This window comes from Grampus griseus (assembly GCF_964374135.1).
Source record: "Grampus griseus genome assembly, chromosome: 20".
NCBI classification, from domain to species: domain Eukaryota; kingdom Metazoa; phylum Chordata; class Mammalia; order Artiodactyla; family Delphinidae; genus Grampus; species Grampus griseus.
In genome coordinates, this window is record NC_139014.1 from 14473350 (window position 1) to 14500383 (window position 27034).

The 27034-nt window shown below is 59.0% G+C and overlaps 3 protein-coding genes across 6 annotated transcripts in view; all 3 read left to right on the forward strand.

Moving 5' to 3' along the window:
* The window catches only part of SCN4A (sodium voltage-gated channel alpha subunit 4), a 46296-nt gene extending 36388 nt beyond the window's left edge, over positions 1-9908 (forward strand). For all 4 annotated transcript variants that reach the window (XM_082678181.1, XM_082678182.1, XM_082678183.1 and 1 more), the window contains 10 exons: positions 105-237; positions 944-1098; positions 1579-1752; positions 1848-1970; positions 3248-3526; positions 3813-3866; positions 4074-4211; positions 4753-4857; positions 5452-5722; positions 6534-9908. In XM_082678181.1, the coding sequence (XP_082534307.1) occupies positions 105-237; positions 944-1098; positions 1579-1752; positions 1848-1970; positions 3248-3526; positions 3813-3866; positions 4074-4211; positions 4753-4857; positions 5452-5722; positions 6534-7759 (2658 nt within the window). In that variant the 3' untranslated portion in view covers positions 7760-9908. The remainder of the gene's footprint in view (positions 1-104; positions 238-943; positions 1099-1578; positions 1753-1847; positions 1971-3247; positions 3527-3812; positions 3867-4073; positions 4212-4752; positions 4858-5451; positions 5723-6533) is intronic.
* Positions 9909-13760: 3852 nt separating this feature from the next.
* Positions 13761-16934, forward strand: CD79B (CD79b molecule; the record flags this gene model as incomplete). The annotated part of the gene is made up of 6 exons (XM_082679356.1): positions 13761-13827; positions 14466-14519; positions 15540-15851; positions 16052-16170; positions 16450-16491; positions 16613-16934. 6 exons carry the CDS (start codon positions 13761-13763, stop codon positions 16709-16711), a joined length of 693 nt encoding a protein of 230 aa, XP_082535482.1. The 3' UTR covers positions 16712-16934.
* Positions 16935-22493: 5559 nt separating this feature from the next.
* On the forward strand, positions 22494-26479 carry LOC309837915 (somatotropin; the record flags this gene model as incomplete). The annotated part of the gene is made up of 6 exons (XM_082678795.1): positions 22494-22569; positions 24732-24875; positions 25129-25289; positions 25493-25609; positions 25842-26003; positions 26279-26479. 6 exons carry the CDS (start codon positions 22494-22496, stop codon positions 26477-26479), a joined length of 861 nt encoding a protein of 286 aa, XP_082534921.1.
* Positions 26480-27034: the final 555 nt, after the last annotated feature.

Sequence of the window (27034 nt, forward strand, 5' to 3'; positions counted from 1 at the left end):
GCTCCACCCTCTCGTTCCCTTCTCCCTTCTGGTCTCCCATCTTGACCTCCCCCGCCCCACCTTGTGGGAGGGCCCGGGGTCACGTGACCCTGTGGCCTCTGCAGAAGCCGCTGCAGCCCCTCGACGGGAACTCCTCCGTCTGCAGCACTGCCGACTACAAGCCCCCCGAGGAGGATCCCGAGGAACAGGCCGAGGAGAGCCCTGAGGGGGAGCAGCCTGAGGAGTGCTTCACCGAGGGTGAGGGCCAGCCCGCGTGTGTGACCCCACCTCTCCTGGGTGCCTCCCCCAGCCCGGCAGACCCCGTAAGGGGCCCGAGGCCGGCAGCAGCCCCAGCCCATTGCCCCCTTGGGGACATCTCGGGGACACACGCATCACCAAAAGCAGGCAGGGCCTTCTTCCTCTGATGCTCTCCTGCCCTGCCCTGTGGCACCCCAGGAGAATAGAATGCTGGGAAGGGGTGTCAGAGCTGGGGATGCCTCCCCGTCCCTGAACCTCTGACCCCTGCAGTGTCGGCGGTAGGTGACAGTAGCGTCAGCCCGAGGGCTGCCGTGCAGAATCCCCACAGAGCCCCGAGTGTGGCCGGCACCGCACGAAGCAGGCGCTCCGCTGTGGCTGCTCTAAGACTGTCCTCCTCAGCTTCGTCCGCCAGAGAGAGGCCTGCCTCGCCCCTCGGGAACATTTTTGCCCGGAGGGCCTGGGCTGTGGCAGAGTGAAGGCTGCCTGGGCGAGGTGGGGGAGGATGGGGACAGCCTGACGGCTATACACCCTGTGCTGGCTGCCTGCACCCCTGTGCTCTGGAATGTCTGCATGCGGTTGTGTGTGTGTAGGGGGTGGGGGCGGATCCTGGGAAGGTGGCGGGACTGTGCCTCCTAAGGTGGCCCCCAGGCCCGTGACCGGTGCCCCTGCCGCCGTGACCGGTGCCCCTGCCGCCGTCCCTCCCCAGCCTGTGTGCAGCGCTTTCCCTGCCTCTACGTGGACATCTCCCAGGGCCGAGGGAAGATGTGGTGGACCCTGCGCAGGGCCTGCTTCAAGATCGTTGAGCACAACTGGTTTGAGACCTTCATCGTCTTCATGATTCTACTCAGCAGTGGAGCCTTGGTAGGCGCTGCCCTGGGGACCGGGCACTGGGCAGAGGCAGGGGCCAGACCTGGGCAGCCCCGAACCCAGAGAATCCTAAAGAACTCACCAGTGCTTCCAGGATGTGTTGTAGACTGTGTTAATTTTCTTAAAGAGACAGATGGGCTCTGAATCCCTGTGCATCCTTAGCTGACAGGTCCCGGCCGGGGATCAGGTGGGGAAGGCCTTGGGAACTGGGGGTTGGGAGGGCAGGATGTGTCAAGGTGAACCCCCCTGACAGACCAGTGAGGGTTACTATTATTAGGCCTGGGGAAGGGGAGCTGAGGGGCTTCTCCCCACCGGGAACTCACTGGCTCACCTGCATGATGGGCACGGGGAGTCTGCCCCCGCCTGGCCCCGGTGCCAGAACCCTGGGAACCAGCAGCCCCTGGCAGGTAGGGACGTGGCTGCTGCCCCGGCCTCCTTTGGGCCCCGACCACCCCGCCCTGCTGGTGCCCCCAGGCCTTCGAGGACATCTACATCGAGCAGCGGCGGGTCATCCGGACCATCCTGGAATACGCCGACAAGGTCTTCACCTACATCTTCATCATGGAGATGCTGCTCAAGTGGGTGGCCTACGGCTTCAAGGTGTACTTCACCAACGCCTGGTGCTGGCTCGACTTCCTCATCGTGGATGTGAGGCTGCCCCACCCCCGGCCCCCACTCAGATCCCAGGCGGTCCTTGTGGCTGAGGCCCTGCTCTCCCTGACCACCCTCCCCTCCCATTACAGGTCTCCATCATCAGCCTGGTGGCCAACTGGCTGGGCTACTCGGAGCTGGGACCCATCAAATCCCTGCGGACACTCAGGGCTCTGCGTCCCCTGAGGGCACTGTCTAGATTCGAGGGCATGAGGGTGGGTGCCAACGGGGCTCTGAGTAGGGCTGAGGACTGGGGGAGCAGACACAGCTTGGAAGGGGGCTGGGGGTGTCTGTACTCCGGCCACCACCAGGGGTCCAGGTCTGGAGGTCCCCAGGCATCCTCCCACACCAGCCCAAGTGCCCATTCCCGCCCTCAGCCCCCTCCTTCGCTCATCTCTTCCACCACTGGGGGCAGCAGAGGCTGCAGCAGCTCCCAGGAGGGCCCTGAGGGCACCGAGGCAGGAGGAGAGAAAGGAAGGCAGGTCTGTGGGTTTATAGGTGTCCCTCCCCAGCCTCAGACTGGGGCCCCCCAGGACTCCAAGCCTGCCCACCCTTCCCTCAGGCCCTTGAGGGCGGAAGTGACAGGTAAATACGGGGTTTGGGCAAGACCAATGGGACTTCCCCAGGCAAGGGGCGGGGGTGGGGGGTTGGGGTGTCTGTTAGGAGCAAAACCCACGCTAGAGGGACGAACTTCCATGAAGCAGCTGGTTGCAGGTCAGCAGTGCACAGAGCCTGGGGGCTCCCTCCTGGTCATGCAAGAGGCCAGCCAGCACTGGGCCGTCCCACCCCTGGAGCCGGGACCCCTCTGCACCAGAGTGAAAGTGACCTAGCAGCTGGTTGGTGCCCCAGCCAGGAGTAGAGCTCCCCTGGGCATCACCGGGCTTGTGCCACCCACTTTGTCTGGAGGTCATGGAACGGTTTCTCCTTGAAAACAGACAATTCTCAGATTCAGTTCAGCCTGAAATAATGAGGTTGGCCTGGGTGGCCACCGCTGGCAGTGCACGGGAGTCCAGTCCCAAGGGTCCTGCTGCTTCAAAGATTCTGTTGGCTTCTTTTCTGGGTCTGTGTCTCTAATCCTGCGAGCAGATGAGCAGGGGAACAGGTCACGGGGACTGAGTTTCCTATGGGGGCCAAGGAAAGAGTGTTTGTCTCCTGCCCGGTGACCCGTGGCCGGGCTGCTTCCAGAGAAGCCCAGCCTCCACTCTGGGCTGATAGCTCCAGCCAAGCGGAGAGCCCTCTTCAGCCACCAGGCCGGCAACCCACTACCCCTACTCCTTGCTTACCATCCCCCCGCCCCCAAGTAAAGCCCAGCAGACTTCTCCCCCAGGCCTGGTTCAGATGGGCCCTCCTCCAGGAAGCCTTCCCTGCGCAACAAGGCCCAACTGTGCCTGGTCCCCTGGTTACTGTGGGTGGGAACCCTCTCCCAGAGGAGACTGGGTGTCCCTGCCTGCCTGGGAGAGGATCTGGAAGTGACCCCCTCCCTGGCCCCCAGGTGGTGGTGAATGCCCTCCTGGGAGCCATCCCCTCCATCATGAATGTGCTGCTCGTCTGCCTCATCTTCTGGCTCATCTTCAGCATCATGGGCGTCAACCTGTTTGCCGGCAAGTTCTACTACTGCATGAACACCACCACCTCCGAGAGGTTCGACATCTCCGAGGTCAACAACAAGTCCGAGTGCGAGAGCCTGATGCACACGGGCCAGGTCCGCTGGCTCAACGTCAAGGTCAACTACGACAACGTGGGTCTGGGCTACCTCTCCCTCCTGCAGGTGGTGAGTGTGACCCGCTGCCCCTGCCCAAAGCTGGGATGGAGGTGCCCCCGCATTCTCATTGTACCTGAGCGCCCTGCCGCTCCTTGTTAGGGGGCCGCCCACCCTACCTCTAGGGCTGTGGGACCCAGAGGTAGTGTCTATACCTCTCCGGTCTCTATTGGATGCCTCCCCAGGGGAGCTCAGGGCAGGCAGCCTCTGGGGAGGACCAGGCGGGGGCAGGGAGGGAAACTCAAGGATGGAAGCAGGGGGCAGCCCCCTCCCCTCACACCCAACCACACTCTCTCAGGCCACCTTCAAGGGCTGGATGGACATCATGTATGCAGCCGTGGACTCCCGGGAGGTGAGTGGGGGTCCTCGAGATGTGGCTGGTGAGTTAGCCAGGGGAGAGGACTCAGACCCATCCCCACCCCATGCTGCCTCCTCAGGAGCCCCCGAGACCCCACAGCCTGGGGGTGGATGGGCCCACAGTGCGACAGGGAACAGGGAGCAGGCAGCTTGTGCCCCCAGCCCACCCAGCCCACCCCATCCCATCCTGTGGCCCCTGCAGAAGGAGGAACAGCCCCAGTACGAGGTGAACATCTACATGTACCTCTATTTCGTCATCTTCATCATCTTCGGCTCCTTCTTCACCCTCAACCTCTTCATTGGCGTCATCATTGACAACTTCAACCAGCAGAAGAAGAAGATAAGTGTCCAGCCCTCCCCTCCCCGGACTCTGTCCTCCCTCCCTCCGTCCACTCCTTCCTTCCTATGTTCACAAATGCTGCCCCTGCACCTGCTGTGCTCTCGCTGGCTGGTGGCATGATTCAGCAAGGCTGGGTTCACATCCCACCAGACGACCTTGGACGAGTGAGATGTGGCCACCTCGAACCTCGGTTTCCTTATGTACAGAATGAGGTTCGTGCCGCCTGCCATGCCGGCTCATTCTGAGGACCCAACGAGACATTGATGGAAGGTGGCCCAAAGCGGGCAGTGAGGCTGCACTGACCCCTTGCCTCTGTCGGTCACCCAGTCCCCTCCCCTCCCTTCTCTGGGCCCCTGAGTCCCCCTTCCCCTGCCTCCATTGACCCCCATCTCTGGCTGCTCCAGGCAAGTCCCACTGGCCCCCCGGCTGGGGTGCGGGTGGCTTTAAGGGTGGTGCCTGAGAAGGTGAGAAGGGGGAGGTCCTGGAAAGTGAGAAGGAGGACACCCCCCACCGCAACCTTACGGGCCCCATCCCACTATACTTTGGAGGGAAAGACCTCTTCATGACGGAGGAACAGAAGAAATACTATAACGCCATGAAGAAGCTTGGCTCCAAGAAGCCTCAGAAGCCAATTCCCCGGCCCCAGGTACCAGCCTTCCGGGCCCCTCCCCCTGCAGCCTGTATGAGGCTCCTGCCTAAGGGGGCCACGGCGGGCAGGGGGCAAAACACAGCCTGCGCTCTGCCCACCAGGCTATGTCCCTGGCGTGAGGCTGGGTCCACCTGCCGGGAGGGGCGCCAGCAGCTGCCTGATAAACTCCAGTCATCAGTTTACCCTTTGCCTGGGCCTGCACAGCTCCCCAGTGTCCAGTCAGCTCTTCAGCTGGTGGCCTCTGGGGCAAGGGCCCCTGGAACGGGGAGGAAGAGGATGTCCAGACAGCCCCCCAGTGAGCAATGACTTCAGGAGAAGGATGAGGGGCTGCTGGGGGACCTTGAGGGGAGGAAAGGTCCCAGAGTGAGGAAGGATGCCCGCGGACCCCACAGATTGGCCTGTTCTGATGGGGGGTCTCGCCGCCCCTGCCCTGGCCGACTCTGCCACAAGACCTGACACCTCCTCTCTCTCTGTCTCTCTCCCTGTCATGCTGTCGTGTCCTCCTGCATCTTCTGCCGGTCCACGTCCTGCCCTGACCACTGCCCCCCACACCCCTCGGTGTGCATCCCCGCACTCGCATCCCTGCTGCAGAACAAGATCCAGGGCATGGTGTACGACCTGGTGACGCAGCAGGCGTTCGACATCACGATTATGATCCTCATCTGCCTCAACATGGTCACCATGATGGTGGAGACGGATGACCAGAGCCAGCTCAAAGTGGACATCCTCTACAACGTCAACATGGTCTTCATCATCATCTTCACGGGCGAGTGCATGCTCAAGATGTTGGCCCTGCGCCAATACTACTTCACCATCGGCTGGAACATCTTCGACTTTGTGGTCGTCATCCTGTCCATTGTGGGTGAGCAGGGCCGGGCTGGGCTGAGTCATTCAGGGAGGCCCGGCGCTCCCATCCTCATGTCCACACACAGACCTGCTCACGCATCTGCCGTGCTCACACTCACACATACGCACACGCGTGTGCACCTGGTGTCTACACTTAATGCGCAAGAGCACATACAGTGGGCTCCCAGGCAACCTGCCACCTTCACATGCATGACCACACCTGAGAAACATTTACTCGTCCAGTGGACGCACACTCAGGTGCCCGTGTGCTTCGAGAAAAACATAAGAAGATGGTTCCAGTATCCCTACACACAGGAGAGCTGTGTGTCATTGTGATAGTAACTAGCTATCATTTATCAATCATATACTATTTGCCTGACACTGTGCTATGCACTTCACAGGCATTAGCTCACTGAGCTAATGTCCTGAGGCTGGTACTGTTGTCACCTCCATTTTACAGGCGAGGAAACTGAGTCACAAACCAATTAGGTGACATGCCTGAAGTCACACACCCAGAGCTGTCCTCCCCCGCCCTCTCATCCATGGCATCTGCAAACAGCCTTAGCGATAGGCCTACCACCATTCGCTTTGACACGTCCCACCTCCATGCAGCTGTGTCAGGGCAAAGATGGAGCCCAGACCCCAAGACCCCTGGGAGAGCCTAACGGGTCAGGCCATTCGGGCTGCGCTCTGAGCGGTGAGCTTCTACTGCTCCTTTCTGGGGAAGAGCCCAGCGGGCTGGGCCCCCCTGAGCCGCGCATGCCCCCTGCTCCCTGACCCAGCCGCCCACCCTGAGGGCAGCAGTCCTTACCGCTTCCTCCCTGCAGGCCTCGCACTCTCTGACCTGATCCAGAAATACTTCGTGTCACCCACGCTGTTCCGTGTCATCCGCCTGGCGCGGATTGGGCGCGTCCTACGGCTGATCCGAGGGGCCAAGGGCATCAGGACGCTGCTCTTTGCTCTCATGATGTCACTGCCCGCCCTCTTCAACATCGGCCTTCTCCTCTTCCTGGTCATGTTCATCTACTCCATCTTCGGCATGTCCAACTTCGCTTACGTCAAGAAGGAGTCGGGCATCGACGACATGTTTAACTTTGAGACCTTCGGCAACAGTATCATCTGCCTCTTTGAGATCACCACGTCAGCCGGCTGGGACGGGCTTCTCAACCCCATCCTCAACAGCGGGCCCCCCGACTGTGACCCCGCGCTGGAGAACCCGGGCACCAGCGTCAGGGGCGACTGCGGCAACCCCTCCATCGGCATCTGCTTCTTCTGCAGCTACATCATCATCTCCTTCCTCATCGTGGTCAACATGTACATCGCCATCATCCTGGAGAACTTCAACGTGGCCACGGAGGAAAGCAGTGAGCCTCTCGGGGAGGATGACTTCGAGATGTTCTACGAGACGTGGGAGAAGTTTGACCCTGACGCCACGCAGTTCATCGACTACAGCCGCCTCTCCGACTTCGTGGACACCCTGCAGGAGCCGCTGAGGCTCGCCAGGCCCAACAAGATCAAGCTCATCACACTGGACCTGCCCATGGTGCCAGGGGACAAGATCCACTGCCTGGACATCCTCTTTGCCCTGACCAAAGAGGTCCTGGGAGACTCTGGGGAGATGGATGCCCTCAAGGAGACCATGGAGGAGAAGTTCATGGCTGCCAACCCATCCAAGGTCTCCTACGAGCCCATCACAACCACCCTCAAGAGGAAGCACGAGGAAGTGTGCGCCGTCAAGATCCAGAGGGCCTACCGCCGGCACCTGCTGCAGCGCTCCGTGAAGCAGGCTTCCTACATGTACCGCCACAGTCAGGACAGCAGCGGGGACGCAGCACCCGAGAAGGAGGGGCTGATTGCTGACACCATGAACAAGATGTATGGCCCTGAGAACGGGAACAGCGGTTTGCAGAGCAAGGGGGAGTGGAGGGGCTCGACATGGGACCCCAGACCTGCCCTGGGGCTCCTGTCCATCAGACCCACAGACACAGCCCTCCCTCCCGCCCCACCCCCGGGGCAGACGGTGCGCCCAGGGGTCAAAGAGTCTCTTGTCTAGCAGGTGGCGGTGAGGTGGCACAGCCCCAAAGCTCCCCCGTGGCGCCTGCCCCTGAGGGAGCTAGGGCTTTGCGTCTGGGACTGATCCAGCTCCCTGTCGGGGACAGGATTTGGCCGTGCTGGGCTGTCACCCAGGCCGTGGCAAACGGGAATTGTACCTGAAGTCTCCACTCTGAGCCCGAGGCTGCTGCCTCCGTGATTTCACCTTCAAGTTGCTCTCACCTCCTCCGGGGCCCTGCTGCCCTCCTCATGGCCCCGGGGGAGGTTGGAACATCAGAATCTCTGCTCCCCACTTGGGGAGGAGCCGGCCTGTGATGGAAGGATTGGCCGCCCTCCTGCCACCAGAGTCTTAAGGGCCACTGACCTCTCCCCAGGAAGTGGCTCAGGCCCCCCCAGCTCCCTCCAGGACAAGGAAGTCTTAACTTCAGTGAGAGCAGACGCCTGACCCCAGGGCCCGCCAGCCCTCCCCTGACTCTGGGTGCAGTGTCACCCTGCCAGCTTAGGAATTCTCTGGAAAAGGAAAGCATCACTGGTCCAGGAATGGCTCCACAAACCTGATGGGCCACTGGATCCTGACTCATTGGGCCGGTGTGACCCCTGACACCCTTTCCAGATTTGTCCATTGCCCAGGACCCTGGCTCCCTGGCTGGCCCCTGGGAGAAGAGCAGAAGGGAGGATTCCATTTGGGAATCGTCTTTTTCTAGAAAGCACGGATGGGTAGCACAGGTTGGATCCCACCAGCATATCGCTGCACTGGGGGCTTTCTTGGCCGGAGCACCCAGATCTTGGGTGGTGTCGGGGACCCTGGTGCTCAGGAAGAAGGTTCCCTTCCCTCCCTCCTTCCCTCCCTCCTGCATCAGCACCACTGGGGCTCCTGGCAGCCGCCCCAACCCCAGAGGTTTCCTCCCCATCCTCCACCACACCTCATCCTTTTCCCCGCCTCAAAGTGATCCTAAGAATGTTCTAGCTGAGCCCACGTTCGAGATTTCCACACTGGGGCAGGCACTGCTTACCTGGCTCAGACCCAACCTTGCAACTTCCTGCCACCCGGAGAGCCAGGCGGCACTTCTGCTGGCGCCGCTGGCCTGGGCATGGCGCTGCCGGTCCTCCGCCGGCTGCCCTGCCGAGAACAGGCAGAGGCTGAGCTCGGAGGAGGGGGTGAGACGCAGGCTTAGGGGTCACTGGATTTACTCATCGGTGTGTGTGTGCCTGTGTGCCAGCGTTATACCTCTGTGTATAGCTGTGTGTGTGTGTGTGTGTGTGTGAACCACCGTGCCCCTCAGAGCCTGCATATGCATGTGTGTATGGGTATATTTGTGTACATGTGTGTCAGTGTGCCCCGCAGTGTCTGGCTGGTGTGTGTGTGTGTATGTGTGTCTTCTCTGTAGGCCTGTCTGTGTGAGTGTCCCTGTGCTGTGTGTATGTGAGTGTGAACACAGGTGGTAAGGTTTGCACATCAAGTCCCCCGTTGCCCTTAGTTCCTCTTCTTTTTCTTGTTTCTCGTGAACAGTTTGATTAAAACTCAGGAAGCAGCAAAACCTCCAAAACAACCTCTGTGTGTGTGTGTGTGAGTGTGCGTGTGTGCGTGCGTGTGCGTACACGCGTGTGCGTGTGTCCGTGTGTGCGTGTGTGTTTACGTCTGTGCTCGCCCGGAGGCCGAGGCCTTCCCTTCCGTCTGCCGCGCTCGCCGGCCCCCTCACCACCCTGCCTGGGCATCCCTCTCTCTCAGCCCCGTGAATCTACTCTTCTGCCCTCCTCCACTTCTCTTCCTCACACCCACCGCCCAGCCCTGCTCCCCGGCCCCGCCTGGGTCCTCTCTGGAATGAGGCCCCCACTCCTTCCATCTCTTCCTGCAGCAGTTCTGGCTCTTTCTTCAGAAGTTCATCCTGTAGGGGTCAGCCTCCTCTCTGACCAGCACTCCGACCACTGCCTTTCCCTCCTCGTTGGGGCTCTGACTAGTGAGGCCCCAAGAGCCTCGGCCCCTGCTGGACTGAACTCTCCACGGGACCGTGTGCCGATTGCAGAGCCAGTGTGGCTGAGCGGGGTCCAGGCCTCCCCCTGCCTGCAGGCTCCTCCCCTGCAGACCCACACCCATTGCACCTTGTCCGGGTGGGAACAGGCCCAAGCCAGGCCAGTAGACAGGCCCCTTTGTACAGTTCTTATAATAAACCTCCCCGGTGCCTCTGACATGTGGGCTCTCTCCTTCTGTGCTTCTGCGTGCGGACATCGACGGGAGCTGAGGGCAGCAAGAAGGGCTGGTGGGGATTGAGCCAAGTGGGGAAGACTTGGGGAGCTGCCAGGGATTGGGGAAGCCCCAGCTCCCTCCTCTGGCTCCGTCTGGCCGTCTCCTGCCCCCTCCAGAAGGAGACTGGGACTCCAGCCTCACAGCTGGAGTCCCAGAGGCCAGATGAGGTCGAGTCGTGCCCCACTCCCTTCACTCCCCTAACAGGCAGCACCACACTGCGTCTCCCTGCCCACGACAGCACCCAGGAAACGGGTGTTGGGACCCGTGTCCCCAGCCCCTCCTCTCCAGAAGCCCCCATAACTTCTCTGCCCCTCAGAGGCCCTAAGGTGCCTATGGGTACACGGTGTGGCCCCTCCCTCTCCCCAGAGGTACAATTCCCCCAGGATGCTGCCTCTGACCCCTGACCCCAGAAAACCCAGGGTCCCATGGACCTACGACGAAGAGTAATGTTATGTAGTGAGCTCCGGCCACAATCCCAGTGGGTGAAATATAATTTTAGATTTAATTTTGTTTTCTGACAGCCAAGGTTGTATTCCTCCGAACTAGTGAGTATTAGTCCCTTTCAGGATTTCTGTATCCCCTTTTCCTGGGTCCTGAGGTTACATGGCACCCTTGGGGGCTGGGGAGGGGAACCACCAGGCCACCCCGACATCCCTCAGCCATGTCCTTGAGCCCCTTCCCACAGTGTGGTTGTCTTTGCCTGCAGGGGAGGGGTCTGACATCCCCGCAGGGCTCCCTGAGCCCCCCACCAGGGTGCTGACCTCCCTCCCAGAGGTGGGGGAGGAGCTCCTTCTCACATGAAAGTTCTCCAAACCTCGCCCGGGTCCCTCTCTGGCCCCAAGGACAGGAGAGCTTGAGGGTGCCCTGAGCCACCCTTCCCCTGAGCCTTGAATGGTAAAAGAAAAAAGACAAAATCCTGGGTGAGAAACGTAGAAACCAAAGTTCCTATTTCAGAATCAAGACCCTCCCCCAGTTATCAGTCCTACGCGCCACCTGCCTGAGGGTGAACCTGAGTCCCTTCAAGGCTCACGACCGCCCTATGAAGAAGGTATTATTACAATTATTTCTGTTTTACCCAAATGAGGAAACTTGGTCTCTGAAAGGTTAAGCATGGGTGTTGCTTAACAGGGGTGCCGTTGACATGTGAGACAAGGAAATTCTGCTGTGTGGGAGGCTGCCCCTCCCACGGCAGGGTCTTCCCTGCCCCCTGGCCCATGAATGCCAGAGGTGTCCGTTGGTCATTTGACCTTGGCAATGGCCCTGGAGCATTTGTGGGGCAGGACCACCCTGCATTGAGAAGCCCCAGGTGACTTGAGGCGGCTTCCCGGTCTCCTGCAGGGTCAGGATTCACACCCCAATCCTTCTGCGCCTGCAGGTCTCCCCTGGTAACAACAAAACAAGTAGCGTCAGTAGGCGAGGGCTGGGGGGAGGGGCAGAGGTCAGAGCCTTTCTTTCCAAACTGAGGTTCTGTCCTCTCCCACCACACCCCCAGGGTTACTGGGGGTCCCTGTCCTCTTGTTCCCCAAACCCCCAAGCTCCATGTCCCTTCTCCCTACACCCCCATCTCTTATTTTGATGCTGCCTTCCTGGAAAGGTGGGGTGAGGGCTGCCTGATGTCGGGGTGCACAGCCCAGGGCAGCCGGGGGCAGAGGCAGGAGTGGGCTTACGAGGCCTCCTGTTCCAGGAAAGAAAAAGGCGTCACAAGCCCCGAACAGAGCTCAGTACTGTTGTCCCTGGGGAGGGAACAGCATGGCCCCAACTGTGACAAATAACCCTGCAGGCGGTGGGGCCCCCATTGCCCCCACCCACTCCTGGCATGAATGGGAATGAAGTCCAAAGGACACATCTGCATCCCTGCCCACGGGAGACGCAGATGTGCATGTGCTTGGAGGACACCTACTGCGCCCCCAACCTCCGTGCCCCCTAGAGTCACCCTGGGCCGCAGGCCCAGCTCCTGAGCAGCCCCACACCACACAGCCCGGGAGCACACCCGTCTCAGCAGCTACATGCACGCACACACACACACACACGTGTGTATCCCAAGCCTTCTCCATCTCCCCCCCAACTTTGGGGGACGCTAGCCCCAAAGCTAACCAAGGCTTCCATCACCAGGGGGTACTTTGCTAAAGGAAGAGACCCCTGGATTTTCCCCCATTCCTCTGGGGGAGTCTCCAACCTCCCCCACCAGGGGCCCATGGTCCCCAAGCTGACCTCAGGTGATGTTTATATTCCTGGGCTGTTTGTTCTGTGAACTGAACATCTGACACCTTTTCAGAGAAATGTGTTTGTTTTTTTTTTTTCATTTGGAACATCTGGAAACAACAAGAACATCTGGGACTGCCAGGAACGAGCTGTTCCTTGGAGGGAAACTTAACCCTCCTGTCCCCGCTTTCCACAGCTCCAGTCCTGGCCCGTACTCCTCGGGGGTGGGGGTGGGGGGGTGGACCCCACCATCCCAGGTGAGGCTTATGCTCAGGACTGAGGGGGCAGCACCCAGACCTCTGTCTTCCTCACCACCAACCCTGGCCTAGGAGGTGGGTCCATGTCTCCCTGAACCCAAACAGACCTGCCAGCAGCACAGGCTGCTTGAAAACTGGCAGGTGGTAAGGAAAATATGTAGGCAGAGGACACAGGATTTGCATCTTCCTTCCCCTCCTGGCAGTTGGAAGAAGACAGAGAGTGAGGGGCCAAGAGAGAGTAAAGAAGCTTCCATAAAACATAAAATTCAAGAGTGGGCTCAGCTGTGGGGCTGAGGGATGCAAGCCTGCCATGTGCAGCTGTGCAGGTTGTGCACTGCACAAGGGCACCTCCCCCACCCCGAGCCCCCAAGGGATGAGGGTTGTGTCTGATCCAGGGGCAGGGGCACAAAGTTGAACTTAGACAAGCTCCTAGACTTATGGTTCCATCCACCACTCTGCTGACTGGCGAGACAAAGCCAGAGATCCTTTTTGTTTCAGAACCTGAAGACTCCCCCATACTAGCCTCCTGTCCTCTGCCCGAGACCCCTGGAGCTGTGGATAACACTTCAGTGCCCTGTGAGTCCCCTGATTGCTGAGTGGTGGGTTTTCTCTAAGCTGTCAACACCTAAGTCCACCTTCTCTGGCAGCTCCCAGAAAACCCTCCCACCAAGTGAGGGAGGGGCCCTCTCGCCAGGTCCTGGACCAGATCTCCCAAGCGGCTGCTACTCTTGGCCTGTTTTTGCTCAAGAACCGCTGTGGTTCCTTTCCTCCCCAGGGTCAAATCTCCATCAACCCCCAACATGGCCACCTGCACTCCAGCCAAGAGGCTGTGCTCTGGGCCCATAGCTGCCCGCCAGCACCCCTGCCTCAGCCTTCCTGGGTGCCCCTCTTCCCACAGGGTGTAGGCTGGTCCAGGGTGGAGAGGCCGCGCTCGCATTCATCCACAGGACCCATGTGTATTCAGCTAAGTGTGAGGTGGGAGGCTAGGGGGCCCCAGGGCACGGGGATGGGGTGGGGACGCAGAGGCCGCCGCCACCCGGGGCGTCCACCGCGGACCCTGCTGTAGTGCCCGAGCTGGGGTGACCCTTGAGCCTTAGCAGCACAGCTGACAAAAGAGCCTGCCCTCCCCCAGGGTCCCCGGAGAGCTGGTGCCTCCCCTGGGTCCCAATTTGCATGGCAGGAAGGGGCCTGGTGGGGAAGAGGCGGGGAGGAGACAGGCTGCAGCCTGGGCAGTTACACGTTTTCCCCCCAGGAGCCTCCGCTGTCACGGGCTTGGGGCAGGAGACGGAGGGGTGAGCATGGCGGGGCCGGCGCTGTGTCCCGGGCTCAGCAGCTGGTTGGTGCCTCTGCTGCTGCTCCTTTCAGGTACGGCCCGAGCCGAGAGGCCTGCTGGATCCGCTGTTTCCACTGGTTCTGTCTCCTGCTCTCTCGTCCTTCTCCTTCTGTCTCTCACACTTTTCTGCCTCCTGTCTCCCTCTGACAGCCCTGGGGACCGGGTCTGTGGGTATCAGCCATGCTGATGGCTCAGGGCTCCGCGGCCCCAGCCCCTCTCCCGCCCGGAGGGTGTCAGGCTGAGCTGGGCCTGAGGGGTTGGTGGCTCTGACCGCAGAAGAGCTAGGCCCAGGAGAGAGAAAGAAGAGTGTGGTTCACCCCCAGGCCGTGGAGGGCACTGCGTGGGGGGCGGGCAGTGGAGAGCTGCCCCCAAGCAGACCTGGGACAGGCATGTTCCAGAAGTGGTGCCCTGGTCTGGAAGGTGGTGGAGCCCTCCAGCTGTAACTTCCCTCCCGTCTCATCCAGGCACAGCTCAAGGTCAAGGGCAGAAGGGGGGCTGGGAGTCGGATCTTCTGGTGACCCCACCCCGCTCTAGTCTCTCCAGATCAGGGCTGGGGGAGAGCTGAGGGATCTTGATGCTGATGTCCTGGGCGGGGAGGAAGTGGGTCTGGGAACGCAGGGGTGGGACAACCAAGTCCCAGTGACCGGCCCGCCCACTTCCTCCCACCCAGCAGGTGAGACGGTGCTGGAGGCCAAAACAGAGGCGCTTTACCGGAATCCCAAAGGTCAGCAACTTCCCCCGCCCATTCTGGGGACAAGTATGTCTGTGTCCAAAGCCGGTCACTGTCCTGTGTGCTGTCTCATGGTTGCCCTTGTGCCCTTGTGCCCCCTGGGTCTCCCCACCCAGGACTCCCATCCCCAGGCCTCCTTAGGGTCGGCCTCCCTCTGTAAGACCTGGCTCTGAAGTACCTCCAGTCCCCCCTCCTCCGCTGTCATCCTCATTAAACATCAGTGCTCCAGTCCCAGCGATCTGGGGCAGCGCCAAGCCCAGGGCTGGAGTGGGGGCCAGTTGGAACCCCACTGAGGACTCAGGCCCATTCTCCCTGGCTGGGGAGTTGGGCTTAGCCCCGGCAGGAGACCGTAACCTCAGGGACCCCGATAGGTCGCAGGGGTTCCTAGGGGACCACTGACTGGGAACCAGGCAGGAGGGAGGCTTCTTGGAGCAGGTGGGCGGGGACATCATGGCAAACTGAAGAAAGAAGGCTTAGGAATAAAAAGAGGAGCAGGTCCGCACGGAAGCGGGGAGGGAGGTGATGGAGGAGAGACGGCCAGGGGATTGATGTGGGAGGCCTTGACTGCCAGGCTAAGGATTTGCGGGGTGCCCCTGAGGATTTCGGGCTGGTGTGGGTAGCCCAGGGCAGGGAGAGGTGAGAGCACCAGGCCAGGCTGGAGGCTGTGCTATGGGCCTTCTGGCCTCATGGGGTGAGGCTGGCATCGGGCTACTGTAATGGACATGGAAAGGAATCAGAAGGTTCCAGGCCCTTCTAAAGGAAAATCAGGCGGGAAGGGTGGGCCATCAGGAAGGGGCGGGGTCCGGCGGCTTGGCCTGTGGCTTCTCACGTGGCTCTGGCTCTCCCACACCTCTGCCTCATGTCTGACCCACATCCCGAGAAGCAAGGACAGACAAGGGGGCTGAGCCGGGGGTCAGTGCTGCCCAGGACGGGGGCCCACGGCCGAGGGCCTGAGTTCGGGCCGACGGTCAAGAGGAAGGAGCGGGATTTTAATCCCAGCCTTGGCGCCCACAGGAGGCTCGTGTTCCCAGATCTGGCAGCACCCACGTTTCGTGGCCAAGAAACGGGGCTCCATGGTGGAAATCAAGTGCCGCCTGGAGGACTCCGGCAGCGTGAGCTGGCTCCGGAAGCAGGAGGTGGACTCGGAGGCCAAGCTACTCCTCCCCGAAAAGGGCCGCATCCTCCAGACCCACAACAGCAGCGAGGCCACGCTCGTCATCCAGGACGTCCAGTTCCCGGACAACGGCATCTACTTCTGCGAGGTGGAGTGCTCGCAGATGCCCCCAAGGACAGAGCGCGGCTGTGGCACCGAGCTTCGGGTCATGGGTGCGTGCGGGGCCCGCCCCCCAGCCGGGGAGGAGAGCGGGTGTGCTCGTGGAGCCGTCCACACCCACCCCACCCCAGCCCGGACCAGTAGGGGGGCCGCAGTGTGGCGGTGACTGTGGCCCTCGAGCACCTGGGAGAGCCGCTGAGAAGCAGGTCCTGAGGGGCGCAGGCCTCACCGCCCCCGCCCCGCCTCCCCCCAGGGTTCAGCACCTTGGCGCAGCTGAAGCGGCGGAACACGCTGAAAGATGGCATCATCATGATCCAGACCCTGCTCATCATCCTCTTCATCATCGTGCCCATCTTCCTGCTGCTGGACAAGGTGACCCTGGGGGCCGGGGAAGCAGCCACGGGGCAGGCCGGACACGGGCAGGGTCTCCATCTCCCCAGCCCCAGAGCCTGCCCATCGATTGACCGATTCAATCACTCCTTTATTCATCAGCTGTTCTCGCAGAGTGCGCCTCACCCCTGACTCCTGACCCCTGACCCCTAGCCCCTGACCCTTCACCCCGGGCCAATCTCCCCGGCCCTCCCCAGCCTGGCCCAGCAGTGGATGGGGTGGGGGAAGCTAACACTCTGCTCTCCGTCCCTCACCCGCCAGGATGACAGCAAGGCCGGGATGGAGGAAGATCACACCTATGAGGTAAGGAGTGGGGTGGACCCCGCAGCTCCCGGGGCCGTGGGGGGCAGGGGGGGCGCTCAGAGGCCCCATCTGTGTGCGCTCAGCGAGTGGCCAAGGCCTGAGCTCCGCTCCGTGTCCCCAGGGCCTGGACATTGACCAGACAGCCACTTACGAGGATATAGTGACGCTGCGGACAGGAGAGGTGAAGTGGTCGGTGGGTGAACACCCAGGCCAGGAGTGAGAGGCCGGCCCTCCCCAAGCCCCTGGGCGTAGCCCGCTGGGCCCTCACTGACTGCTTCAGAGCCGCCCGGCTCCCAGCCCATCCCCTTTACCCTGAACCCCCTGTCCGCCTCCAAAGCTGGCCCACCAGGTCCGCCTGCCCCTCCAGCCCTTGGTCCCCATCTCTTGCCAAAGGGACTGGAGCGGAAGGGCCACAGGGCAGTGATTTGGAGCAGGGAGTTCTCTGGGGCTAGACTGGACCCAGCCTTCTGGGGGTGCTATGCGGGGATCCATCCCCTATTCAGGACGGGGAAGGCAGAGACTTGCCTGGAACCTGCAAATGGACTCAGAACGGCCCGGTTTCCTGTAGAGCCTGGGAAGGGCCCTGGCCCACCCGCATGTGGCTGCAGCTGGGCCACCGAGAGCTTCATCCCTCTCCCATCCTCTCCTGCTCTCTCCTGCCCTCCCCCACGCCAGGGGGCTGCTGGCCTTGAGCCCTTTCTCCCACGGAATAAACAATGTGTCTTGAGAAATGACACACAGGCTTGTGACATCTGTGGTTATGGGGTGGATGAGAGTACCTGTTTGGGCGCAAATCTTTGGGCACCCATGGACCCATGGGGTGTGAGGAGGGACGGCTGCCATGGGGCTCAGAGCCCTCTCCAGGGCTCACTCACTGCTTCTCTCTGACGGTCCAGTTGGGACCTGTGGCCATGTCTCCCGTTCTTCCCCTGCTCTCTGACCCTAGTGGGGCCCCGAGCAGTGGAGAAGGGCTGAATGGACTGGCCCTTCTTCTCGGCGGGGATACCCTCACCCTGCCTTCCCTTCAGCCGACAAGCAGCACTTGAGTCCTGCTCTGTAGGGCAGAGGTCTTAGCCCTAGAAGAGTTTGCCCTCCCCCACCCACCCCAATCCTCTTGTCCTTTAAGGCCCTCCACCTACAGGAAGCCCTCCCAGAGTGCCCAGTCCCTGCCTAATCCCTGTTTGGACCCTGGCCTCTCCAGCTCTGGCGTAGCTACTACCTTGTGCTGCCCATACCGGCCTTGTTCTCGTTAAATTAGAAGCTCCCTGAGGGCAGGGTTTCCCCTGACTCCATCACACACCCCCTTGTCCCCTACCAAGCCTGGATATTTTTTTAAATTTGACCCAGAGCTATGCAAGAGAGATTCCTAAAGTGGGAGGCTCTGTGGTGGTGAAATCTGGGCATCCTTAGGTAACCCCTTCAGGCTTTCCCAGCACAAAATCAGAGGCAAAATGGTCCCCAACCTGCCAGCTGCGGGAGCGACAGAGAGCAGCTCAGGGCTGGGAGCTGAAGTGAAATTAACCTCTGTGTGCAGAGCCAGGCTGAGCTCCACTTCCTGTTGACCTTGGGGGGACCCCAGAACACCTCTTTGCCATGCATGCTCTGGATTCAGATGGGAGAAATCCCTGCCCTCAGGGAGCTGCCAGTTTAACTGGAGAACCAAGGCCAGCATGGGGGGACCAGTGAGAGCAGCTCCCCCTGGCATTCCAGGTGGGGCAGGTGGCCAAGGCCCCCAAGCCTGGGGTTTCAGGTCCATCTCTGCGTTGCTCAGCGGTGCCCACTCAGAGCCAGGCAGGGCCAAGCCGGGGCGGGCCTCCTCCCTCCCTGGTGTCCGGGCTGCCAGAGGAAACTGGCTTGTTTTGGCATCTGTCTCCACTGAGCTGCAGCCCTTCCTCTCCTGCTGCTTTGCATAGTGGCGCTAATTCTGGCCTCGACCTCCACCAGGGACCCTGGGCAGCCGGCTGGGGGTGGGACAGAGCCTTCACTTCTCCCCCCCCACAGCAGGGTCTTCCCCCTGCTTGGGGCTGCCCTGAATCTGGGGAGGCCTTGGCTTTTTTGAAAGACAACTTAATATCTTTGAATAACTGAGTTTCTCTAATGCTTTGAAGTACTGTTGGCAGAGAATCATCTGAGCAGGGAGGCCTGCCTCGACCACCCGACACCCACCCCGCAAGGGCACTGCCTTCATGGTTACGATGTAGAAGCACTCCCTGGTCCGTTCTTCTGTCTTAGAGGCTTACACTACGGGTGTCCCCATGTCCAACTTATGGGTCCCTGGCCCCCAAAACTGACAGGCAGCGGAAACAAAGCTGGCTGATGCTGGTGGGGGGCGATGAACGTCTCAGATCTCGCTTGCTTTATCTACAAAACGGGAATCATAAATCTTATCCAAAGGAGCTGAACCAGATGCTGGTTTTTAGAAAATTACCCTACAGTAAAATTGACTTCGTTTTCTTTTCATGAATTTTAGATTTACAGCTTTGTATAACCACCACCACAACCAAGTTACAGAACGTGAGTCAGACTCTTTTGCTGGGTCCCCCAAATATTTATATATTGAGAATCTCTTAACTGCCAGTAAGATTTTCTTGAACACCTCCATATTCCTTTACATGAGCTTGTCCCACCGTGACCCTGGAAGCGGGACAGCTGCATCCCAACTTTAAAAATGTGGAAATCGAGGCCCAGGGCGATGATTACCATAATTGGCCAAAAGCCACACACAGATCTTCTGACTCCAAACTCAGCATTCTTTCTACTACATCACAGCTGCCTCCCTCGAAGGACCCTGAGCCAGAGCAGGAGGAGAGCCATAGGGAGAGAATCCTGGGGCAGCTCTGCCATCGCCCTTGTTCACAAGTCGCAAAGCCCTGAAGGCCCCACTCCTTCCTGATAGGCCAGGATATTGAGTCACTGGGCCATCCTTCCAGGAGTCCAGCTCTGGGCCCCTCTTCCTTTAGAATGCAGCCCCGAGGGCCCTCGGTGGGCACATGCCCTGCTGCCCACTGGGGGAATCCAGCCCTGTCCCCCGGGGCCTGGGGTAAGCACAGGCTGGTTCCTCCTCCGTTCTAGCTTGACTTCCGGCCCCCTGGCTGCAGGTGTTGCTAGGCCGGGGGTGCTCTGGCCCAAGGGTTTGGGTGTTTTTCCAGCAGAATTGGAGATTAGAGAAAAACAAAACAAAACTCGGAAAGCTGCTGCTGTTTGGGTGTCACTGGACCCCCAGCAGGTGGGCAGCCGGCTCTTCTGCAAAGGGCCTCAAAGGCCATCCAGCCGGGGGACCAGGGACTCTGGTCCGCGCATGCTCTGCTCTCTGCAGGCAACCTCAGCAGCTGGATTCAGAGCCCACATCTGTGAAGTTTCTGGATTTGTATCTGCTCTCCAGGCTGCGCCTAGTTACGGTGCCCTCGGGAACTGCTATTGACTCAGGAACACACAAAACCCAAAACCAACAAACCTGCCACTTGGGGACACCTCAGCGGCCATCTCCCACCCCAAAGCCTTTACCTGGAAACTTAGGTGACTCCACAGAAAACAAAAATTAACAAAACTGAAACCCTGAATTCAGAGTGTAGTTTGTTTAAACACATGTAGACAGATCCTAATGCACAGATCAAATTAATTAAAAAAAAAAAAAAAGACATCGTTCTCTCGGCCCTAAGAGCACTTTCTCACATGGCAGGAGTGGGCGGGCCAGATGCCTCGTGAGGTCCTGTTTGGGGCTCGGGTTCTGCAGGTTGTGGGTCTGTGTGAACATCTGTGTGTGCTCACCCTCAGCATGTGCGTGCTGCCCTGTCTCCTTTTTGCATTTAAATGTGTTCAGGTACGTATTGCTGTGCATGGCAAGATCCCGTAGGTTCATTTTTTCTGTACTTGTTAGGTTAAATTCATTCTACTATGAGGAGAACATCAAGACAAGTCATGGCCTGTCTTGCCATTTCTGGCCGGGGGGCGGGGAATATTTGAGTTCTTTCCTTGGCACTGTCCTTGCATCCATTCAACCCACTTAGCAGATGCTTGGTGAGCTGCTAGGCCCGGGATGGTGCCAGCTGCCAGGTCCCCCCACTCCCCAGAGCTATGCTCTCACCTCTGTATCTTAGCTATTTCTCTCATGGTGGTTTTCACAATGTGAAATTTCTGTATACATTCTATCGTTCTGTATTTATTTGTTTGCTGTTGTCTCTCCTGTAGACTGTAAACTCCAGCAGAGAAAAGATTGTGCCCTTTGTTCATGTACGTATAATGAACTGGTACAATACCTGGCACATGGAAGGTACAACAACTGCTTACTGAATCAGTTAATGCAGGAAAAAGAGAATGCGTGAATGAGTGAAGAGACGAAAGGCGTGAACCCAGCCTCCAAGGGCTTACCTTCCCTTAAGGGGAATAAGATGTTCACAAACAACCACAGAATAAGGTAGGAGGCAGAAGTTATTTCCAGCTGACAGTACCAATCAGGAAAGCACCTCAGACTTCCCGCAGCTGCTGGACACACCCCGGTATTATTATATTTCTTTTTCAATGGGCTTGTCTCCCTGGGGAATAAGCCCCCAAGTGGAAATTGCTTAGTAGGTCCCATGATGTAGATTGTTTTGCTCTTCTAGAGTGTTCAGAGATCCTCACCTACTGTAAACAACATCCCCATCAACCCACAGGAGTGCCTGCCCCCATCCTGCCCCCCCACCCCAGAGCCCTCCAAGGCCCTTCCTCCATGCTTGAGCCCTCTGGCAAACTCAAGGGTCCGATGAGATAAAGGAAGTGAAAACGTGATGTACACTGAAATGTGCAACACAAATGTGGAGGATGATGTGGCTTGGTTCATTAAATCGGGCTCCATCGAGTTGTTTTTTTACTGCCTCTTTTCTTGGTGTCTGTGGACCTCACTCTGGGCTGAAGCTCCTTGCATTCAATTTCCCCCAAGCTTCATTGAACATCTTCTGAGTGGGGACTTGATCCGGCCCTGCTAGCTTTGCACTGAGGATAGTGCTTCCGCGCCCAGCGGCGCCACTGTCTCTCCTAGATGAAGCTTCTAAAGAGCTCGTTGTGGCGGGAAGACTGGGGCCTTGGGCTGCCGTCTTTTAGGAGCTGAGAGACACCTGGCAAACTACTTATCTCTTCGAGCCTGAATGTCCTTGTATGCATGCACCTCCCCCTCTCCGCATCACTCAATACAGTGCCTGGCACATGGCAGGCACTCAGAAATGTTGGTCTCCTTTTCCACCTCCCCCTGGAGAAGCCCTTGGGAATCCCCACATAATAGTCTCTAAAAACATTGACCCAATGAGCTGTGATCAACGCGGTCATCAGACTCATGCTGGAATCAAAGACAAAGTGGAGCATATCCTGGGGGCAATCCCAACCTCTGGCCTCAAGGAAAGCAGGACAGAGCTAGAGGTGGGAAGCATGGACCTCAAGTGACCAGGGGAGAATGGAAAGAGCTGCCCCCAGTCCCTCTGTGGCTCTCCCTAAGGCAATCATGACTCTAAACAAGGAGATGGCCCCCAGCCGCGTGGACTTGAACCTCAGAAGTGCTCCTGAAGCCTGAAAGAGGCCCCTTTCGGATCAAGAGTAGATCTTTGAATTTCCACAATAGATACGGAGAACCCCAGAGATGGTCAAATCTGAAAATACAAAGGGCTTCCAAACACACTGAAATTCATGGATTCCAAGCTAATGGAGGATTCATCCCGAACCCTTCGAGGATGACCCCGGAGATGCTGATCACAGCCTGTCCTCACTGGCCACCGTGCAGAGGCCATTGTGGAGCAGCCTCTGAACCTGGAGAAGCCAAGGGTCTGGCCCCAGGTCGTGCCCCAAGAAGGGGTGAGTGACTCCCTAGCAAGAGCAGGAAAATCCCAAGTCTAATTCAAAGTTTATCTTTTACTAGCAATGAATTATGTATGTGTCTCCATCACTAAAGACCCTGGAAAAGACCTTTTCTAGACTAGAGAGAAGGGTCACCAGTATCCACCCCCCACCCTCCAGTTCTTCCCTCTTTGGGTCCGATGGCTGCCACCGTGGTCACCTTTAAAACGGTGTATCCCGGGGGTCCCCAGAATCCTGTGGGCCAACCGGAAGTGGGTTGGTGAGAGGGGACTCTCCCCTGCTCTGGCTGGTCCCACCTGTTCTTGGCAGTAACCTGCCTGGCAGGGAGCCTCAGCCACACCTCACCTGTGCCCACCTTGTGTGGCTCTCGAGTGGTCCCCAAGTCGGGCTCCTGCACCCTCAGTCCTAGGGGAGGCCTGAGCTTCTCCTGTGGTCCACAGTTCACATACTAGTCCCCCCAGTATTAGCTAGAAGTCTGTCACGAGAGGTTCCACTTCAGTGTCCCTTCCCCCAGGTGACCTAGAAGGAAGAAGTGGCGGAGGACACAGGAGGCTGTGTGGGGCTTAGAGACCCTCCTCCACTTCCTGCCCGGCTCCTCCCCTTTGGTGGCTCTGGAAGGAGAGGAAAGGGGTGTCCTCACCTTTCCTGTGGCCCCATCTTCCTCAGAGCCTGTTTCTTTAATGACACTCCCTTCTAGTCCTCCTATGGTCATGTCTGGGGACAATTCCCACAGGTCCCAGTGCCCTCCGTAGCAGATAAAGAATCAGGGGCACGGTCGGGCGATGGTTCAGGAGCGATGAGAGAAAAGAGAGCTCTATCTTCTGGTCTTAAAGGGGGAGATGGCAAGGCACAAGCACTCAGGTTCTGGACCATGGGTGTGTGACTTTTCAGCATTGGTTGGCAACACTATAACCAACCACCTCTAGAAAGTTTTGCTCATTCGTTCGTTTGTTTCCCCACAGGGTCAAGTGCTAAATGTTCTTAGACTCAAGGGATGGAAGGTTTAAACGGAGGGCAATATGTTCTTTCCTGCTCTTATCTTGGGGGACTATTTGACGCTGGTGACCTCCAGATGCTGAAATAGCCCCAACTCTGGGCACCAGGAGGTGGCAAGCCTGCAGCCCTAGCCTTCCTGACCCTGGCCTAGCCCTGCTATGTGGTCTCCGCCATGCACCCCATGTCTCTGGGCCAGTCTCACCTGGAAAATGACGGACAACAAGCTGACTCTTAAGGGAGGACAAAATGAGGCAAAGGGACTCTTGTGATTAGGGGCAGGACGCTTGTGATCAGAGGGATTTAAACGTTAAAAAACAGAGTGGCGCCCACCCAGTCCGCGTTGAAGAAAGGGCTTGGGGTGCTGCAACGTGGGAAGAGCAAGGATTTGGAGATCTGCTGCCTTGGCTGGGGTAGCTCATGTAAGTAAGCCTCTCTGAGCCTTGGTCTCCTCCTCTGTAAAATGGGGTGATAATACTTCCTTCACAAGATGGTCCTGAGGGTCTAATGTGAGGTTGCATGGGCTTGCTCTTCACAACCTGATAAGCTCTATACAAATATTAAAAGGAGGAGAAGAAAGACGGGGAGGAGACTGCAATGACTGGAGAGGGCATCTTTCTGGGTGCTGTGCCCAGAGCTCCAGTGCTGGGGGTGGGACTCAAGTCCTCAAGGGCTCTTCCAAATTTGAGATTCACTGACCGTGACAGGGCTATGGGAGGAAGCAGTTGTAAGCAGTGTCTGTTCCCGGGATCTCTGTGGCACATCCAAGGAGCAGGGACAATGCCTCAAGTTTTGGTCCTTTGCCCTATCCACCTGGGGGAGCCCCTATGCTCCGGCAAAGGGGAGGGCAATGTGTGGGGCTGGAGCCCTCTAGCGGTCAGGGTTAGCCCTGCATCCAGCTACCTCAGGCTGGATCAGGCGGCAGGAGGATGGTGATGGGGCAAAGGTGGAATCTGTGCCCAGGAACCCCAGAATCTATTGTTATCCTTGGCCCCCTTCTCCCAAACACACATTCTCTCTGGTGGATGGAGGGGAGCTGTTCAGGGAGGAGGAAAGAGGTAGAGAGTGAGGAAGCATCCACATAGCTCTCAGGGTACCTCCATCCTGACGTAGCCCCCCTTTAGGGGACCAGCTTGGGCCCTCCTCACCCTGGGGGACAACCCCGCAATGACACCCTGCCACAGTGTGCCTGGACTCGGGCTACTCCCTTCTGCTACCTCCCGCTTAAAAAGAGGACGGATTGGGTGGTCTCTCAAGCTGAGACTCTGTGCGTACAGCCCTCGGGACAGGTGACAGTGGAGAGGGGAAGATGACAAGTCTGGGGGACATGACCCCAGAGGAGGAGCGGTAACAGGATGAGTGGGTGGGGGTTCTAAATTATCCATTAGCCCAGGCCCGCCGGTGGCCCGTGCATAAATGTATAGAGAAAATAGGTGGGGGCAGAGGGAGAGAGAGAAGAGGCCAGGGTATAAAAACGGCCCACAAGGGACCAATTCCAGGACCCCAGGACCCAGCTCCCCAGACAGCTCAGGGTCCTGTGGACAGCTCACCAGCTGTAATGGCTGCAGGTAAGCACCCCTAAAATCCCCTCGGGCTCGGTGTGTACTGAAGGGTGATGGGAGGGCCCTGCAGAGGGACGGGGGCACTAACCTCGGGCTTTGGGGCTTCTGGATGTGAGCACAGATATCTACCCCCAGACACGTGACCAGGTTTGAAATGTTCTCATTCCCCGGGGGGAAGGGGCGGTGGAGGGCTGGCAGGGGAACCAGGCCTCTTGCTCTCTGGACCCCTCCCTCTCCGGCCCTCCTTGTCTCTCTCTAGGCCCTCGGACCTCCATGCTCCTGGCTTTCGCCCTGCTCTGCCTGCCCTGGACTCAGGAGGTGGGCGCCTTCCCAGCCATGCCTTTGTCCAGCCTGTTTGCCAACGCTGTGCTCCGGGCCCAGCACCTGCACCAATTGGCGGCTGACACCTACAAAGAGTTTGTAAGCTCCCCAGGGACGCGTACTAGTGGCGGGTGGCAGGAAGGCCTGAATCCGTGCCCCCTCCACGTAGTGGGAGGAAACTAAGGAGTTCAGAGGTATTTTATCCGAGTGAAGATGCTGTCATAAACGGAGGGGGGTTCCTAATAAAGCAGTGAGGAGAACCGCGCAGCAGCCTAGACCCGGGCGTGTGTTCCTTCTCCCAGGAGCGCGCGTACATCCCGGAGGGACAGAGATACTCCATCCAGAACACCCAGGCTGCCTTCTGCTTCTCGGAGACCATCCCAGCCCCCACAGGCAAGGACGAGGCGCAGCAGAGATCGGTGAGTGGCCACCGCGGACCGAGGAGCAGGGGCCTCCCTCATCCTAAGAAGGCTGCCCCATCTCTCAGCATCGGGCCTTGGGCTGTCTTTTCCCCGAGGAGGTGCAGGGTGGTGACTGGTGGCGGAAGGTGACGGATGGCGGAGGGAGGCCCGCGGCTGCCCCCCTCCCCCGCCACCGCCACCGACCTCGCGGCGCCCACCGCCCACCACCCACCCACCCATCTGCCCGCAGGACGTGGAGCTGCTCCGCTTCTCGCTGCTGCTCATCCAGTCGTGGCTCGGGCCCGTGCAGTTCCTCAGCAGGGTCTTCACCAACAGCCTGGTGTTTGGCACCTCGGACCGCGTCTATGAGAAGCTGAAGGACCTGGAGGAGGGCATCCAGGCCCTGATGCGGGTGGGGATGGCGTAGTGGGTCCCCCAGGCTGGGCCCACGCCCGCCCTCTCCTGGCTTAGCCGAGGGATGGGGGGCTCCCGTGGGCTGGGGGAGAGAGGTGCCTGCTCTCTCTGTGGCAGTCCAGCCTTGACCCAGGAGAAATCTTTTCCCCGTTTCCCCTTGTGAGTCCTCCCTCCACACCCTTCTCCAAGCCTGGAGGGGAGGGTGGCAAATGGAGGGGACAGGAGGCAGCCGCTCCCAAGGGCTCCCTGTCTGTCTCTCCCTCCCTTTTGCAGGAGCTGGAAGATGGCAGCCCCCGGGCTGGGCAGATCCTCAAGCAGACCTACGACAAATTTGACACAAACATGCGCAGTGATGACGCGCTGCTCAAGAACTACGGGCTGCTCTCCTGCTTCAAGAAGGACCTGCACAAGGCTGAGACGTACCTGCGGGTCATGAAGTGTCGCCGCTTCGTGGAGAGCAGCTGTGCCTTCTAGTTGCTGGGCATCTCTGTTACCCCTCCCCAGTGCCTCCCCGGACCCTGGAAAGTGCCACTCCAGTGCCCACCGTCCTTTCCTAATAAAACGAGGTTGCATCACATTGTCTGAGTAGGTGTCATTCTGTTATGGGGTGGAGCGGGGCAGTACAGCAAGGGGAGGGTTGGGAAGACAAACTGCAGGGATCCTCTGGGCCCTATGGGAACCCAGATGCTGAACGATAATTGACCCAGGTCTTCCTGGGCTAGAAAGAAGCAGACACATCCCCTTCTCTCTGTGACACACCCAGTCCATTCCCCAGGTCCGTAGTCCCAGTTTGCTGGGGACTCATAGGTCAGGACCACTCCCCTCACCCCACCCCCAAAGTACTTGGAGGCGTTTCTCTCTCCCCCACCAGAACCACAAGACCAAACCTAGCCCCCAAGGGTGGGAAGAAATAAAAGCAAGACAGGCTATTAAGTACGGAAGTCCAGAAAACGCCTCCAACATGTGAGGAAATCATAGAACTACCTTTGTGCAGAAATTTTAAGGTGAATACACGTTCAGCCCAACCAC